At 33.4% G+C, this 16598-nt stretch overlaps 1 protein-coding gene across 4 annotated transcripts in view; it reads right to left on the reverse strand.

The window, feature by feature from the left end:
* The window catches only part of LOC127838346 (neurotrypsin-like), a 297353-nt gene extending 284742 nt beyond the window's left edge, over positions 1 to 12611 (reverse strand). For 3 of the 4 annotated variants that reach the window (XM_052366046.1, XM_052366047.1, XM_052366048.1), the window contains exon 1: positions 681 to 841. In XM_052366046.1, coding sequence (XP_052222006.1) covers positions 681 to 706 — 26 coding nt within the window. In that variant the 5' untranslated portion in view covers positions 707 to 841. Of the gene's footprint in view, positions 1 to 680; positions 847 to 1064; positions 1252 to 1762; positions 1900 to 2011; positions 2375 to 2513; positions 2724 to 3169; positions 3396 to 12267 lie in introns of those variants that run through there. The other variant, XR_008029778.1, reaches the window with a different exon arrangement.
* Between the last annotated feature and the right edge of the window lie 3987 nt (positions 12612 to 16598).

The following is a 16598-nucleotide window of genomic DNA, read 5'->3' on the forward strand; positions in this document are numbered from 1 at the left end:
ACAATTTTTTTCAAAACTCATTATCCAGTTGACGTTATTTTATATGATTCTGACGATTTACGCGAAGAAGTTTTATAATATAAAAATGAAAGCCGATTGTATACAGTTGTTTTGGTTTTACGAAGTTTTAGAAACTTTCAAATGAATTGTAGTGGGTTAGCTTTTCTAGCTGTAGTTACACACATGCAATTTAAATACAAAGTTACACTTGGTCAATATAAAAACAATGTTCTCTTTGCGACCAATTTACAATTGAAAATATGATTAGATAAGTAGAATCAGGTTGGCTATTTTCAGCCCGGAGTTTGTGCGGTTGTGAAGTGAGTATAGCCGAACTCAGACACCATAATGTATGCCCGTTGGATCTTATTTCATGTGTTGGATATTAAAATATTATTCACCTTAGAGAAACAGTTTTAGCCCCGGGCAAAAAGGCATTCATTAAGCCAAGCACTTGCAAATTTGCATCAAAAGTCACTGAAGTTATCAAAATCAAATATAAAACGAATAACTAAAAAATTGTGATTATGCAACTGTGCTTTAGTTGTTTCATTGTTTCTTGATATATTGTTATTAAATATAACCATCTGACTGTGCAAGATATTCTTTGAACCCCTTACACTAAATAGCATAAATATATTACAATACTAAGGAACAGTGTTGTTATTTTTGGTACGTACGTATATCCAAAATGTTGACATATCATTTCATCGAGTGGATCACGCCAGTTATATCTGGAAATGTACCGCACTGGGCCCCAGTCACAAAAACCAGGGATATTGACCTCCAATAAGCCTTCACTGGGAATACCAATTGTAGAAAACCGATATCCAGTGATGCTGTCGCCTGAAATGGTCATGTGAGAATTGATAACTCAATATTACTAACATATATTCAAGAAATAAATGCATAAAAACAATATGACTAGGTGCATGCAAAAAGGAAAACATGTTTGCGTACAGGTTTCCAGCCTAATCTCATTGCAAGCATAATACCAGTTAGCTTGAAAAGCTACTAAATATTCAGTTACTCAGGATCACTAGTTCAAAAATCGCATTACTTACCGAATTAATCGATCAAAGTGCGGTTAACAACTTCAGAATAAATGGTATTTCCTGCAGGATCCTCTATTTTACAACGAAATTCTCGGGTTTTATAGTATCGAATAGCAGTAAGGTTAACGGTCATTAAAGCAGCCCCGTCGCAATCCGTGTAATTGCCTCTGGCTAAAATTGTGAAGTTTCCGCTTCCCTGACATAAACAAGATTACCATCAACTAAATACAAAGTGACTCACCAACTGAAACCAGCAGGTAATAAGCAATATAATCAAAACAGGGATTTCATTTTTACATAAATTCAGTAAATGAATAATCGAATTAATCTCATGTTTTTTTCCTGAGAATCGTAAATGCAAGTAAGATGCGTAGTAAACAATTTTTGTTGCGATCAAATGAAAACAAAGGTGTTTGAAAACAATATATACCCCTCTGCCAATTTTCAACGATATTTTAATCATAACCCACTGCTAGAAATGAGCCATAGATAGGCGTCTTCTTGTTCTCCCATGTTACCTGACTACCCATTTGAATGATTATATATGGTAGGGTAAATTGTTCTCAAGATTCATTAGGTAGAGGATTTGGTCTTTGGACCGACTCTCACAACGTGCAATGAAATATACCCCCGCATTATCGTAGAGGGTTTACTGCAATTAAACGAAAGTCAACAATCTCGGTTTAGTTAAAATGCCACGAACTCACGTTTTCCCTGCTTTCAAGTGCTATTTGTCCAAATTTTCCGCTTCTATTCCTCCCGACATTGCCACTGCACGTTACAACGTAGTCACGTGTCACAAATAATTTCTCTGGAACCATGATCTTGGGCTTCGATGAGTTGGCTGGAAATTATTATTATACTATATGTGGGAACTTTAATCTCAAAATTACTACTACTTTTAATACTGATACATATTGAAATGTAAACTTGTGCAAATAAACACTCATACTTACCTCGCACGTAAACGCTGGCGTTAGCAACCCGTATGTCTGCATAGTTACCAACAACCAGCTGACAGAAATAAGTGTCTTCGGCATCGCATTTGACGTTAATGAACTCGACATCAATGATTAAACTGTCAACGATTGAATCGTCATAATTGTATAGCAGCATATAGCGGGTTTCATGAAACCTTCTGACATCAATGTAATTCCCAGTTGTATTACGATAGGCATCAAAAATTGCTAGAATAGTGTCACCAGAGCTTTTCATTATGTGTAAGTGCTGCCAATTCGGATACCGTGTCACATCGCATCTGAAACTGCCATTTTTTCCGATTGTAAACTCGTACTCCGATTCCGAAAATTCAATAAAACCTGAAATTTAACAGGAGTGTATATATGACTAGCTTTGTGTGTATCTTTCATATTATTTTATGAATTTAAGAGTCAAATATAATATTTGACTGACCTTTTCAGATCAAATAAAAATAAAATATTCATATAAATATTATACCCGGAATTATGCAATCAGGCTTTCCCTCCCATACGCCTTTCGCACCACAACGTACAGACGTATTTGACCAATTAGAGTGAGCAAGTCCCGGCATGCAAGTTACTTCAAGCGAGCTGTTGAACGTAGTAGCTCCTTTGGACACGGTGTATTTAATATTCACAAGACGGTCGTTATATTGGCCACAATCCACAACTTCACCCTTAATGTCATCTATAATAAATAACAAATGGATTATTATTGCCACTTATCATCAAAAGTACAGACACAGTTTATTATATCATCCCACATAAATTTGTTCGAGTTGGTATAATCAAACTTTTGCAAGTTAGTTACAAATATATGTTACCATTTGGAAAATATGACATTGTTTTATTAATTAACTTGTTGTATTAACGAAGTTAACACAATTAGCAAACATCTACTTTAAGCAATGTCTTTTCATAGTATTTGTCTGCATAATGATTTCGAAGTAGTCGGGTCAAAAAGGAAACGTTGAGTGTGTGTTAATTCGATAATCGAATGTTATATCATGATTGGGTATGCAAATGTTTACGACTGGCTTTGTTGACCACGAATGGCAATCTTTCTTCAAAAAGAAGTACACTACTATTTAATCGTGCTTTGTTTTCAATCTTTGATATCAAACCGAAACTTACCTTTGTTTAACAGAACAACAGCCGCCGTAACCGACCCAGCGACCAATGCAGCGACGATCACTACGGTTATCACAATTAAACAGCATATCCGATGACTTGATTTTTTGTTGGCCGTATTCCGTGTCTCGTCAATAGTATTGTAGACATCCTCATCAACATCAACATTTTTGATTCCAGACACTGGCGAATCCTTCAATGCTTTTACACTTGGTGTCAAGTAGGTATTCTAAAATTACATAAATGTGCCCTAATGAGTGCTTAATACAGTATTAAAAGCTTTTCACCACAACATGTATAGTAACTTTAACACGCTTTATGAATTGTGATCATTATATTATCCAAAGTTGCCACGTTATAAAGCTAATGTTAAACACCAAAACAAATATTGCATATCGATATTACGATAGATGTAAATTTTGTGAAATTATTGTGTGTGTGTTTTTTTTCCAAAAAACTTTATGGTAACTCGCCCTTGAGTCGGAAGGGTTAACGGTATAAGTCTATAATACAAAGCTTTGTGATCAAAGCCGGGACTCAGCTTGAGCAGGCTTTAACTATAATATCATGGGAGTCTATTTTACAAATAATTATTTGATTCCCAGATTATTTTTATTGAAAAATAGTTGAATAACAATACCCACTGATTTCGCCCATGAGTCGGACACATACGCCCTTAACACGGACACAGATTTGTATTTAGCATTTATTTGGTTATCCTTTCCCTATAATTATAAAAATGTAAATTGCACAGTAACAGTCCTGTGTTGATTTTTTAAGTGTATCCTTTTGTCAACATGTTGACGAAAATAAGTTATAAAAAGAGGAAAATTGTCATGGTCACTTGTAGTGTCTATCCGACCTTTACAACAACGGAACCATTTGTAGCACTGGGGGTAACAAAGAAAAGTACAGAAATACAAAGATAAAACATTATGCGATCCTTGTTGTTTGTGAGCTATTGGATTCTTTATAGATTGAGCCATTTTAATTTGAATGAATTTGTTGTTTATTTCTCATCCGTATGCCTCTGCCAGAACATACACCCATGTTTGCCATAAGGGCGAATTGCGTTCGCCTCAAGGGCTTATTGAGATGTAATTCATTTTTTACTATAAAACCTATACAACTGAGCGAACAACTGAAAATAACCTTTCTTGTTTTAAGAATTATGTTATGTTTTCAATATAAAGTCATTTGTGAATGATTTGAAGCATATCTTATCAAAATGCCGATGGTATAAAGATAATCGATAATTGAAAATTCTGAATTGTCCGTCACTAGAAGTTATTCATACTGTAACGAATCCCAAATTCATCGTGAGATAATATTTGATAACATTTCAATTCAAAATTGTATTTATTTTGAGTATGAATGATAAAGTATTCGTTATAACGTCACAAATCATGCTAAACAAAACTGATCTTTGAACATTACATAGATAAAAATGTCCGATTCAAGGGCGAAATCGACTCAAGGGCGAGTTACCCTATCCGTCATTTTGTATACAGCATGTCTAGTGCAGTATTTGCATAAGCTGATACTGCATTAAGATTTATTCAATCGAACCTATAAAATATGCAGTCGTATTCGATATATTTTGAAGTTTATTATTTTGGTTACACTTCAACGTCAAAACCATATATGCATAATTTAAATATGGCGCTTATTTACGCATTCCTAAGAACGATTAATTCGTTCGTAAGGAAGATTGATTTGTTTTTTAAAATCAATTAAATCATTTGGTAAGAATTTGCGACTTTTGACCCTTTTAACTGCGTAAATTGCATAAATCCTAAAATGTTTGCTATGTTTGAATACGTTTCGCTTTATTCCTAAGGCAACATTCCAGCTAGTTGACCCGACATTCCCCAGCCATGCGTTGATGCGGGTTTTAAAGGGAACACACCAGAATAGCTTACATGGATAAACAAGCCACAATTGCTGCCACCCGTTGTGTGGGGATGTTTGTCATTCTTTTGCGTTGCCCTGTTTGCGAGCTAGAATAACGCAAATACGCCAACACCAAAATATGACCAATATACCTACCAACACTAACAAATGTGTATTATTATTGTCGGTTTGGTTTCCGTGGTCTCGTTCTGGTTGGTATATTACCGTTTTTTGACGTTCACTACAACAAGCCAGAACGACAAATATATCTACTGTAACTACAAAAAAGGCGATACATGTCATAATTGTTTGTATTGGTAATCTGTGTGTCGTTTTGACAGGTACATGTATTGTTCTCTCGTACTGGCGTTTATTCAAACCCATTATTGCAACACAATTACATGGCGACACGCTCACCTATAGATAGTACGCGAGTCGGTTAATCTCATGATGATATAATCTCACCGATACGGTTTTCTGTGCTTAATAATTATATTTCACATATTGGAGTAAAAAAACATGCGGCACATTGATCTTATTTTTCTTTATTTTAGTCTTCTAGCCGATTATGTGTGTTTGTAGGAGTTCATACGAATCGGTCTCCAATACAAACACATTTTATCTTATTAAAGCTTAAGACACTGTATATTTGTAAAAGTAAATAGACATTAACACAAAGATAGAATACCCAACACCATTCGATATCAAAATTTGTTTTAAATTTGCCACAAGAAAACGTTAATTCTTTCACTCGTATTTGAATCGTGTTATCAAGTTTTCGATCGGCCTCGTTTATGCAAACTAAACTAACCGTATCAGATAATTTAAAGGAAATGGGCGCATTATTATCAGCTACAAAAGAAATGCAGGTTTCTGTCAAATGTATTCTAACTCTGTTGCTATATCGTTATGAATGTGAGGTTTGGGTTGTTCTCACGCTGGGTATATTGAACATGTACATCGATAATGTTGGGGGGAAAAAATCGAAGTTTAGAGGATCATTTTAAATTCAGCAGTTACTTGGGGCATATTTATAACTTGCTTTATTAGACTTTTAAAATAACTCAAAACGACGTATACTACAATAGATTGCATATTTTGTGGTTCAATATTATGTTTGTGACACGATGAAATGAACTTTTGTTTACCAACTGGTTATAAAAGGAATGAGACTTAAGAATCTTGATTTATAAATATATCTGATATCTGTAAAATGTAATATGTTCGTATTTTCAAAATAATTATTAATGATGTGTTCATAGGATTGTGTCATATTTTAGGTCATTAACATTTTAAACAAGTTGAACTGTATAATAATCAGGGAAAATAGACTACTTAATTTACCGAAACTAATACTATTATATAATATTTTTAAATCTTATCTAATAGACATACAAATAACTCCAAAATTTGAACAAAATAGTATATAAGTAACTGAAATTATAAAGACGATTTGTGTCATTTTGTTAAAGTGTGCATTTTTAAACGAATATAACTTAAAAAAGTATACACATTTGATTAAGACCGACCTGATATGCATTCATTTAAACTTTACTTTGAAACAAAATCCAAGTATCTTTTTTCAGTTTCCTTCTCCTCAAAACGTGATTTTTCTATAATAATGATTCCTGGGTTTTATGGTTTTTATGCACACGTTTTATTTGCAAATGGCTGGTGGCGACAATCGGAATATGGTGTCAGTCTCACTTTCATTTGTAAGTTATTTCATCAACAGTATCCCCTCAGTCCTCTTATGGATTGACAGCACTTTGTGTTTTAACATTTGTTTACAAGTTTAGACTAGGTAATCTGTTTTAAAAATTAACAGTATTATGATTAATGAGACATGAGTCGTAAATTGAAGCGACTTGGGCATTCGCATACACAACTTGTATGCGGATACTTTGATATCGGATGGCACTTCAATAACATAGAACAACAAAAGCAACGTGCGAGAGAAGAGTTCTTTAGCTTTTGTTTGCATTTATGTTATGTTTATTTTGTTCTCAGACACGGACAATACAATGGTCGATTACTGGTATAGCACTTCGTATTGCGAAAAAATAAATTCACGGAAACACTAAGGATTATATATATATATAAGTTAAAATTCCATCGAAAATCAGCATGTATTGGATGATCAGTACATATTTCAACAAAATAAACGCGCTTGGAATAATTCAAGAACGTGCTTACTATTCGAAATAAAAGATCAATATGTCCATTAATGTTACGACATTTAAAATCCGTATACGAGTATTCTTTTAATGTTTATATAGCGGTCTGGTATGGAGTAGACGTCTAAAACCTTATATATCTTATATTCTAATAAAGTTTCGTGAACCACAATTGTACATTATCAAAATGAGTCTCATATTTTATATGATCAGGGTCCCGTTAATAGGAAAACAGAAATTATCATTTGATACTTATCTTTGAAGAGATCATGTACGTCACGATATTCACACAGCTTGCAGCTATATATGCTTGTGCGCGTGTGTGTGTATTTTGGTTGGTATTAAGGCGTTAATATAATACGTATAGTATGGCATAATTGAAATGCCATTCTAAGTTGTTGATTTATTTTGCCAGGTTTTGGTACAAATATTTTATTTAATGTTAAGATGTAAACACGTAAATGAGTAATGAACACACATTTTTTTCAAATATCATACCGAACTTTCCTCGCCAATATTGAATCGAACTCAAACAAGACTCCAGTCAAGGAGTGGTTTCAACCGTCATGTAAGACAACACTAAGGACAAGCCCCATACATGTGTTGCGGTAAGAGGAAGGAAAAACTAAAAATGCAAAGGTATTGCAACCCATCATGTGAAAAAGATCTCGATGTGTTGGTGCCTTGTTATACATTAGACAAGTTGCTACCAACAGTTTAACTAGTATTACTTGTACCTCTTGTGAATATGTTGTATGATGAACATCAATGATGTTTTTCCATTGTTAAATTTCTATAACCTTGTAAGCGCTATATTCATTTTTGAAACCAATTGTTATTTGAGTACAGAGAGTGGTTTGAAAACATCCGTTGTCACAAGTTTATACAGCAGAAAAACTAAATAAGCTCGAGTTGTTGAGAATCTGACAGTTTTGAACACGTCACATCTAACATTCTATTTTTTTTTAGAAATCTTTTATAGAAATCTTATTCATTTAACAAAACATGTTTCGGCACGGACGTCGCCATCTTGACTAAGTAAAATTAAACACGATCGTGTTGATCCACATGATCCGTTGTATTTTCATCTCTGAATCTCAAGTTACATCTAAAACAAGTTCACTATCTAGACAATTATAATTGGTCGTAACTTGAAATACATTTTTTTAGAAATAAGCATTTTAATCTTATTTAAATATTGATATTATAATATTAATAGTATAATTTAACATTAATGTGATTTTTAAAAAACGACAAGGTCATTTGTTATATGGCACGTGTGTTTGCAATTCCGTAATGCACATATTTCAATTATTATTGTGTCGCTTTTGACTATGAACATTGATTCGTACTTCAAAACGTTTGCCAAGAATAGCCATAATATAGATAAATGCATTTCAGGAAGAAGGTAAATCTCGGTTATCAGAGTGCCCAATTTGTTGAAAGTCTCCGAAGTGTCCTTTATCGGGAATCAAAGTGTCTGCAACATATTGAATACCACCTATTCAACCTTTCTTTATCTTCGTTTATATTTAAAAATTATTAAAATTTCAGTGTTTGCAGCGCAGTGATTACTCTACATGCTGGATTATCAAACAATTTCTTGAAATATTTCTTAGTAGTTTTATATTGTTGAAATGTTTACTGTTCATCCAGTTCATGTTGTTTTTTGGCCATATCTTCTATTTCTTTGGCGAAAATCTACCATTCTCCCGTGATTTTTTTCCTGAAGCACCATTTATCAACTTGACCATGTGCCCTGTCAAAAAAAAACAAATCGTTAGGATATAAGTTAGCTCCGCGCGCGGCTTTTGTTTTTTCTTGTTATCGAAGTGCCATCAGCTATCGAAGTATCCGCATTAACAGCGTGGCATAATAGCTGGTCGATAAACCAGCGCAGATGCGACCAAATGGGGAGCACAAGAAAGCTGCAATCGTCGAATGTTAGGGGCAATGGCGGTGTGATATTTCGTAGATTTCTGTTATTATTGTTGATTCATAATTTGTATATATTTCCTAGAAACATTTAGTCTGATAACTCTGCTGGGAATGTACATGTGGCCACGTGATGTTAACCGCATGTTTACAAACTATTTCAAATTCTAGTTAGGTATTGGACACGTATAATTAGCGGATTTGTTAAAAATTAATATAATTAAAGTAAACACGACACAATCTAGTGTTCATGTTAACATTTCAATTTCTAAAGTTTTTTGTTAACAGTCGCATGTTATTGTTTTACATGATAAAGTTATATTCGTGTATAAATAATAAAAAAAATAGTATCAATCAACACAACAATTCAAAAAGTAATTTTCTAACACTTTAAGATCAACGGAAGAGGTTTTAAAAACTTTAAATATACCTATTGTATGTGAGATTGTAAAGTATTCATGCATATCCATACCATTATTCGATTCAAACCAACGCATTCAACGAGTATACAGCCGATAACTATGCCGAAGTTTCGCACTACGTGATCGAGTCGACATTTTTATTCAGCTGATGTCATTGTTAAGTTCGACATATATATCAAAGGTATTTTAGTACGCACAAATGACGGCGTATCTTGATTGTTTTGAGTATTGAATTATGATTTAATCAGACAATTATAAATGACACATATGGAACAGATAATATTAGTACCAGAAATGTCGCGTAATCTAAACCAGAATGGTCTAGAATATGTGTTTCATTTATTGAAATGATCATTTTGTTGAAACCCGATTTTGTCTCTGCACACGATTGTGTATTTATGGTAAATTGATTTCGTTGTTATCGCCATTCACTTCAAATTGAAAATTATCGCATGTCTGTTTGTTAAATGTTGAAATAATTTGTCTTAACAAAAAGCCGTGATTTCATATAAATATGACAAAATTGAATTGTTCTAAACTCTCCACGTGCGAGGTGAATTTATATCATTAAGGACAAATACCACGGCAAAATTTATTTATTTTGCATTTTATTTCATATCTAGTTGTAAATACTCTCCTGCTAGTGCAGATGTTGTATATTTTGTTACAATGATTACTGCAGACAGATAATATGCTTGTTTTATTACTGTCTGTGCCAGGTGAAATTGATAGCAGTAGATCACTGATAACAAGACTTTAGACAAACAGGACCGACTGTTTTATGACACCAGCTTGATTTATTGCAGCTGTAAGTTGGTAATGCACCAAAATCTGCCAACTTGGTTCAACTTCCATGCCTTGTTGGCATGGTGATTTGCACCGTACAGACACTTTAGTGACCTACTTATTTTGTCAAGAAACCACCAAACAGAATGAGCTAAATGAAATGTAAACATAATAAACTGTAATTGGCTTATTTAATTTTGCACTCAGTATAATACTGTCATAAGATGACAATTAACATCCATGTATTGTATACTTTTATAACAATTGCAAAACAAATTTGTATGATAAATATAACGTTGTAGTCATAAAAGCAATAAAACATGTTTTTCTTTTTATCCACTTAAGAAATTCATCAAGCAATACACCTTAAGAACATTAAATTATATAATGATATAAGAAATGGCTAACGCCCATTCTAACCAAAATTTGTTAATTACACCGAAAACTGTTTCCAATTTTGTAAATGCATTTAACAATATTCTTATTTACAAATATATTGCACTACCAGTAGCCTAAATAGGTATCCGAACAAACGGCACCCGGACAATCGGCACCCTGTATTGGTGTTTTGCCGTAAAAGCCATCGGTAACTAGAATCAGTATAATTGATAACTAATATTGAACAATGGCTACTTCATTTATGAAAACATAATGGACAATTATAAAATCAAGATACATTTATTTACACTACATGAGGAATAATTGGTAAATGACACATTTTGGCTACGAATTCAAATTTATTTAATAAAGCTAGTGGACTTTTGGCGAACTATTTTGGGAACATGGCATTTAATAGTGAAATTGTAAATTTTTGCTGAATAATTCTGTAAACAGTGAAATAGTATTTTTGTGTGGTTTATACTATCGTCCTTTAGGAAGCCAAATAATGTTTTCTTCCCCATTTCAGGACGAGCATTGTATCCAAGTGTTGTACACTGCACCATCGTATTATCTGTAGATCCGCAATGTCACGTAGCAATCCGAATCGTAATCAACTCAACGTAGATTGAAAATTCATAAAATGCAAGTAAATGATCAACACAGTACTGTATACACTGATTTTTTTTTTTTTTTTTTTTGCAAAATTTGCGTTACTGTAAATAACAATGGAGGTCGTTCTGGGTTATGCGCAGTGGTATTCGCTTACGTAACCGGGGCAAATTAGCGGCTGAAATTGCCGAACACATTACGGAAATCACCGATCATCAAAATCATCGTTTTTTAGCTCTTAATTGTTTTCTTTACTTTTTTGTCTTAATTTCAATGTATGTATATGGTATTCCTTTATACAATACTATTTTTAAGTCAGAATACTTCTGTTGATCTTTCAATTTTTCACACATAATAATAAACAACAGCTCATGGCCTCTGATAGTTGTATGCGATATGTAGAGTTTATTTGTTACAAGGGTTTTAATTTGCTTTTACAACAAAGGAACGACTCCTGAGCGGCTCGGAAATAATTAATCAAAAGGCTGCAATTATTCCTTAGGAACAATTCTAAACAAATATGTAGAAATTGAATGTCGTAAGAATTTTAAAATCTTCGCGACCAAAAGGGTCAAATTCACGAAGTGTTCATTCAGAACATTTATTTCTTTTTTATGAGGATTCAATTGTTCCTAAATAATAATTACTTGTTTATTTAATAAAAATAATGATAATAATAAGGAATATGTAAATCTGCATAAGGAATAAACATATATGTTGATGGAAAAACTCGTGACTTTAAAGTCTCATGGTACATGTATGTCATAGTTTATCGATGAAATTGCTACAGAAAAATATGTGATTATCCGTACTTTGACAAGTAACCAAAGACCAATAATCTATCTTTGTTCAATAGTATGTTTAAGTTATCCTTTTCAAATAAACACACAATCCTCACCGAGATATCCGGGCTCTGACTTCCTCTATGAATTGCATCTTCTTGAAGCTTTATGTCCGAAATCTCTAAGTGTTCATACTGATGACATACATCTCCTTGGTTAACATACTTGGCTAATCCTGCATATGGTCCATCACATGTTTGATTCTCATGTCTGTTGCCATTTCTTTGTGTAGCTGGAATTTTGTCTTTGGAAATGTTCCCCAAACTATTTGTGTGCGACATTTTACGCAACTTCACATACAAATCGTCCACCTAAATTTTATCTTATGTCTATTGATAAAATGGATATAATACATGCGTTTAAATCATGTTTAATGATCGTAGACGGTGTAGAAGTGTGCTTTGCTACACCAGGTATGGTTTATTTATTGCCCTTGAATGTTTAACGACTTTCACAGAAGGCACAATATAATTTCGGTATGATTCGGAGATATCGGATCTTTAAGTAACCAGGAAGTTTGCAGACATTTTGCAATATGGGTCAATTCTTACATACACACTGATTCATTAACTTAAATCGTACAGTGAGACATGAATTCATTTTACTGCGTTAAGGAAATGTTTGCTTACATTTGTGTAAAACTATATTTATTTAGTTATTAGTAAACACATGTAAGCAATACAATGCAAAATACACAAAAAATACAATTTATATAAATACAATAAATTGGACACATTATAGAAGACTCTTATTATATAAATAAATTATAATACATTAGGTAAAACGAGAAAGAAATAATATCGGAAAATGGCTTAAGTTGATTAGCATTTATTTGTTATGTGTTCAACATAATTGGACAGAGATTTATGCAGTAGATTTTTTTAAATTAGGAAAACGTTATAAGACGAGAAGCAGTAGCGGACGGGCAATGTAATCGGAATATGGTATATAAATGAGACGGAGTAAAGTTAACATATATGACTATGTATGACTTCTCGTTCGTATGACATGTCTTTAATGCCGAAGAATAGTCGTTGAAAGGTTATGGGTAAGAAACTGGACAGATATGTATTTTTCAGTATATATAGGGCTAGTAAAGAAAACATGATATGTATCTTCAATCTCTCCTTTAAAAGGTGTTTTTTGCGAATACATGTTCATTTAAAATACTACAATGCATTCGCAAACCTGCACAAAGAATATGAGATATCTGCTCACTATCAGAGTAATGCAGGGGACTTTGTTGTTTAGCTTTGTTTAAATTTGCTTTGATAGCAGAGAGAAAAGAAGCTGGCCATACTGATTTTGGTAGTTTGGGTGTGTTCCATTCGTTTACAGTTGATGGTACGAAAGATCGTGAGAAAAGCTGTGATTTACATGGAATGCTACGGATATTTTCAGAATAACGAAGTTGATTAGCCGTACTAATTCCCACGCTAGAGGTGATAAGTGTCCACAAATATAGGGGTTATATGGATTTATACTCCTCCTCCTCCTTCTTCCCATCCCCCCATCTCCTCCTCCTCATCATCATCATCTTCTTCATCGTCATAATCATCATCATCATTATCATCATCATCATCATCGTCATCATTATCATATTCTTCTTCTTCTTCTTCTTCTTCTTCTTCTTCATAATTATCAGCATCATCATCATTATCATCATCAACATCAATTTGAACCAACATTCTCATAACATTTAAGAAAGGTTGTACCACGCCATTGTTTAAAACTGTCAAAGTAAATGTTGCCATCGAAAGGACAATAATAGATAACGAGGTATAAGTGAAAGATCTGGTGCATTAATAATCTGGGAGAAATAATAATGTAAAAGAAGTCTATTTAGATCTTACAATGAGTTTAATGCATGTCGAGAGTGAAGTTACCAGTGATAACAATGTGTTCAATACGTGTATATTAGGCTGGTGAGATCAAATCAAATATGCATTCCAGTAAATTTGAAGTAAGTGACCAATACACAGAGCCGATGGAAAGACGCTATCCCACGAAACGTTATTTTAGGCATATGCATTCACTATCATCAGTATATAGATCTGGACGCTCAGTGGCATAGAAATCAGATTATTAGAGAATACCTCTTTGTATATCTAAGCGGAATATGATATGAAAGAATACGGAAAGCGACCGTGTCAACTGTTGCACTAAGAAAAGGTTCAGTAAATGCAAGCATATTTTAGCCTACTGTAAAACCATTAAAGTTCGTGTGGTACGAATTTTCGTGGAATTCGTTTTTCCGCTGAACCACGAATTCAAGTACTAACGATAATTTTTACATTTTTAATCCGAAATCGGTCCTTTCTGAATGTCATTGCCGACATTCCCTAGTGTTTTCGGTTATCTGACATATTTGATTGAGATATGCTATGTAATACAATATTTTGTTTTCTTGATAAGTGTTTGGGTAATAATACTTTTTAAATCAAGCACGGAATTTAAACTGTACATCAACGATTGTTCTCTTATACCAGACGTCGTAAAATTAACAGTTTGCAGATTTATTTGTCAATTAGTGCCAATTAAAGTTAAAAGAGACATAACCGTTTTCACACCTGTATTTTGGGGACCTTATTACTCAATTGTTACTACTAGGGGACCGATTGAGCAGAAAATTGCAAATATTGTCAAAACAACATTGATGGCAATTAGAGAGCGGGGACCCACAAGATCGTCGCTTATTCGCTCTTATCGACAATTATCGGCAACACTTTCATGCTTCAGTGCACATTAATCACAAGCCTTGCTGTCAACACACATTAGCAGATTATTCTTCGTTACAACTCTGGTTGTCTAAGAAAGGTTTAATTATTATGACTGTCAATCTTCCCCGAAAATTTGAAATCCACGAAATTACGTGTCAACGAATTAGTTGTTTTTTATTAAACCACGAAATTTCATACCAACGAATTTTTATACGTTTACAGTATATGGTCAGCATAGAGATTAGCTTTCTTTTTGAGGAAGCTCTGAACGTTGTGATGGATAAATTTAGATTATTTGTAAATGCATCATATATTGAAGTTTAGGGCAATATAACAGACGATGTGGAAGATGTACCCGCTGAGCTGTCAGATCTAGTGTTTTGATTTACATCAATACTTCTACGAAGAAGAATTTCAACCCAAAAAACTATATCAAACATATTAATTTGTATAAGGCGTTTAGTTTCATATTATGGAAATACAACTAACCTATCCTTATCCTGTACAAACATGTCAGTGTAAATTATATAATGCTCGTTTGGAAGGTAATGTTTAAGGCAGTAAACGAACTTGAATGCTTATACATTATTCTTTAATACAATTATTGACTTAAATAAATTATACAACTGTGGAAGCCACTATCCCGAAAATTTTACTTACATGATACAAAATTAATTTTGAAAAGATACATTGAAGTCATTTGTTTAACTTTGAAAAAAAAAAATTATTGGGGACTTTTAGCAACATATTGAAACTTTTACCTTTTACAGTTACTATGAGTTTTGTAAAATATATGACTTCAATCCAAATTTCCCTCTTTTCCTTGGTATTACTTTCACAGTGGCAAGGTACATGAAAGTCAGAAACTCCAATGAAACTACATTTACGAAGCCTTTCATCCCGATTAGTATACGGTCCATCTTAGTAAATACAAAGGGTACGAAACCTATGTACGATGCATTTTAAAAAAAACCGAGTCCTCGCCAGTGTGCATAGCTAATTCGTAAAATAAAACACTAATATTTAATATTTCAAACAAACGAAGGGCGATACATTTTTTTGATATTCTTTTCCGTATTACACGGGATACCAATTTACAGTGGTTTTAATATAGAATTATACATAGAATCTTAGGTACAAACTCCTTTCTATTTAAAATTGGTAACACCACTACAGCCAACTGCATCTTTTGTGACACGGAATGTGAAACTATTCAACACATGTTTTGGAAATGTAATCATGTCAATCATTCAATCAAAAAAAAATTTTGTGGATGTAATCACATTTTGAACTTTCAGTTTGCATGTCCGGTGACATCCGTTCCGTCCGTTAGGAAGTTTTGAGTATGTTCAAAATTTTCCGCCGGATAAAACGGACAGAGATCTCCGTTTGATGTGCGGTATTCATACGTTAATTTACGGTTTGTTTGGAACTCGTGCGTTACACCTCCTGTACGTATCCGGTTAATGTCCGGTTGTCCTGGTCCTAACGCATGTTCAACAGATAATAACGGACAGCTAACGTATACAAAGTGCGAAAAGTGTGGCGAAACAAAATTGTTTACATACATTTAACCGTAATTAACCTGTGGGCCAAAGTATCATTTCATTTTGGTACGCCTTGTGAGATGGACATGTGCAATGGAGTGCCGTCTTATTCAATAAGAG

The sequence above is a fragment of the Dreissena polymorpha genome, chromosome 7 (assembly GCF_020536995.1).
Source record: "Dreissena polymorpha isolate Duluth1 chromosome 7, UMN_Dpol_1.0, whole genome shotgun sequence".
Classification (NCBI taxonomy): domain Eukaryota; kingdom Metazoa; phylum Mollusca; class Bivalvia; order Myida; family Dreissenidae; genus Dreissena; species Dreissena polymorpha.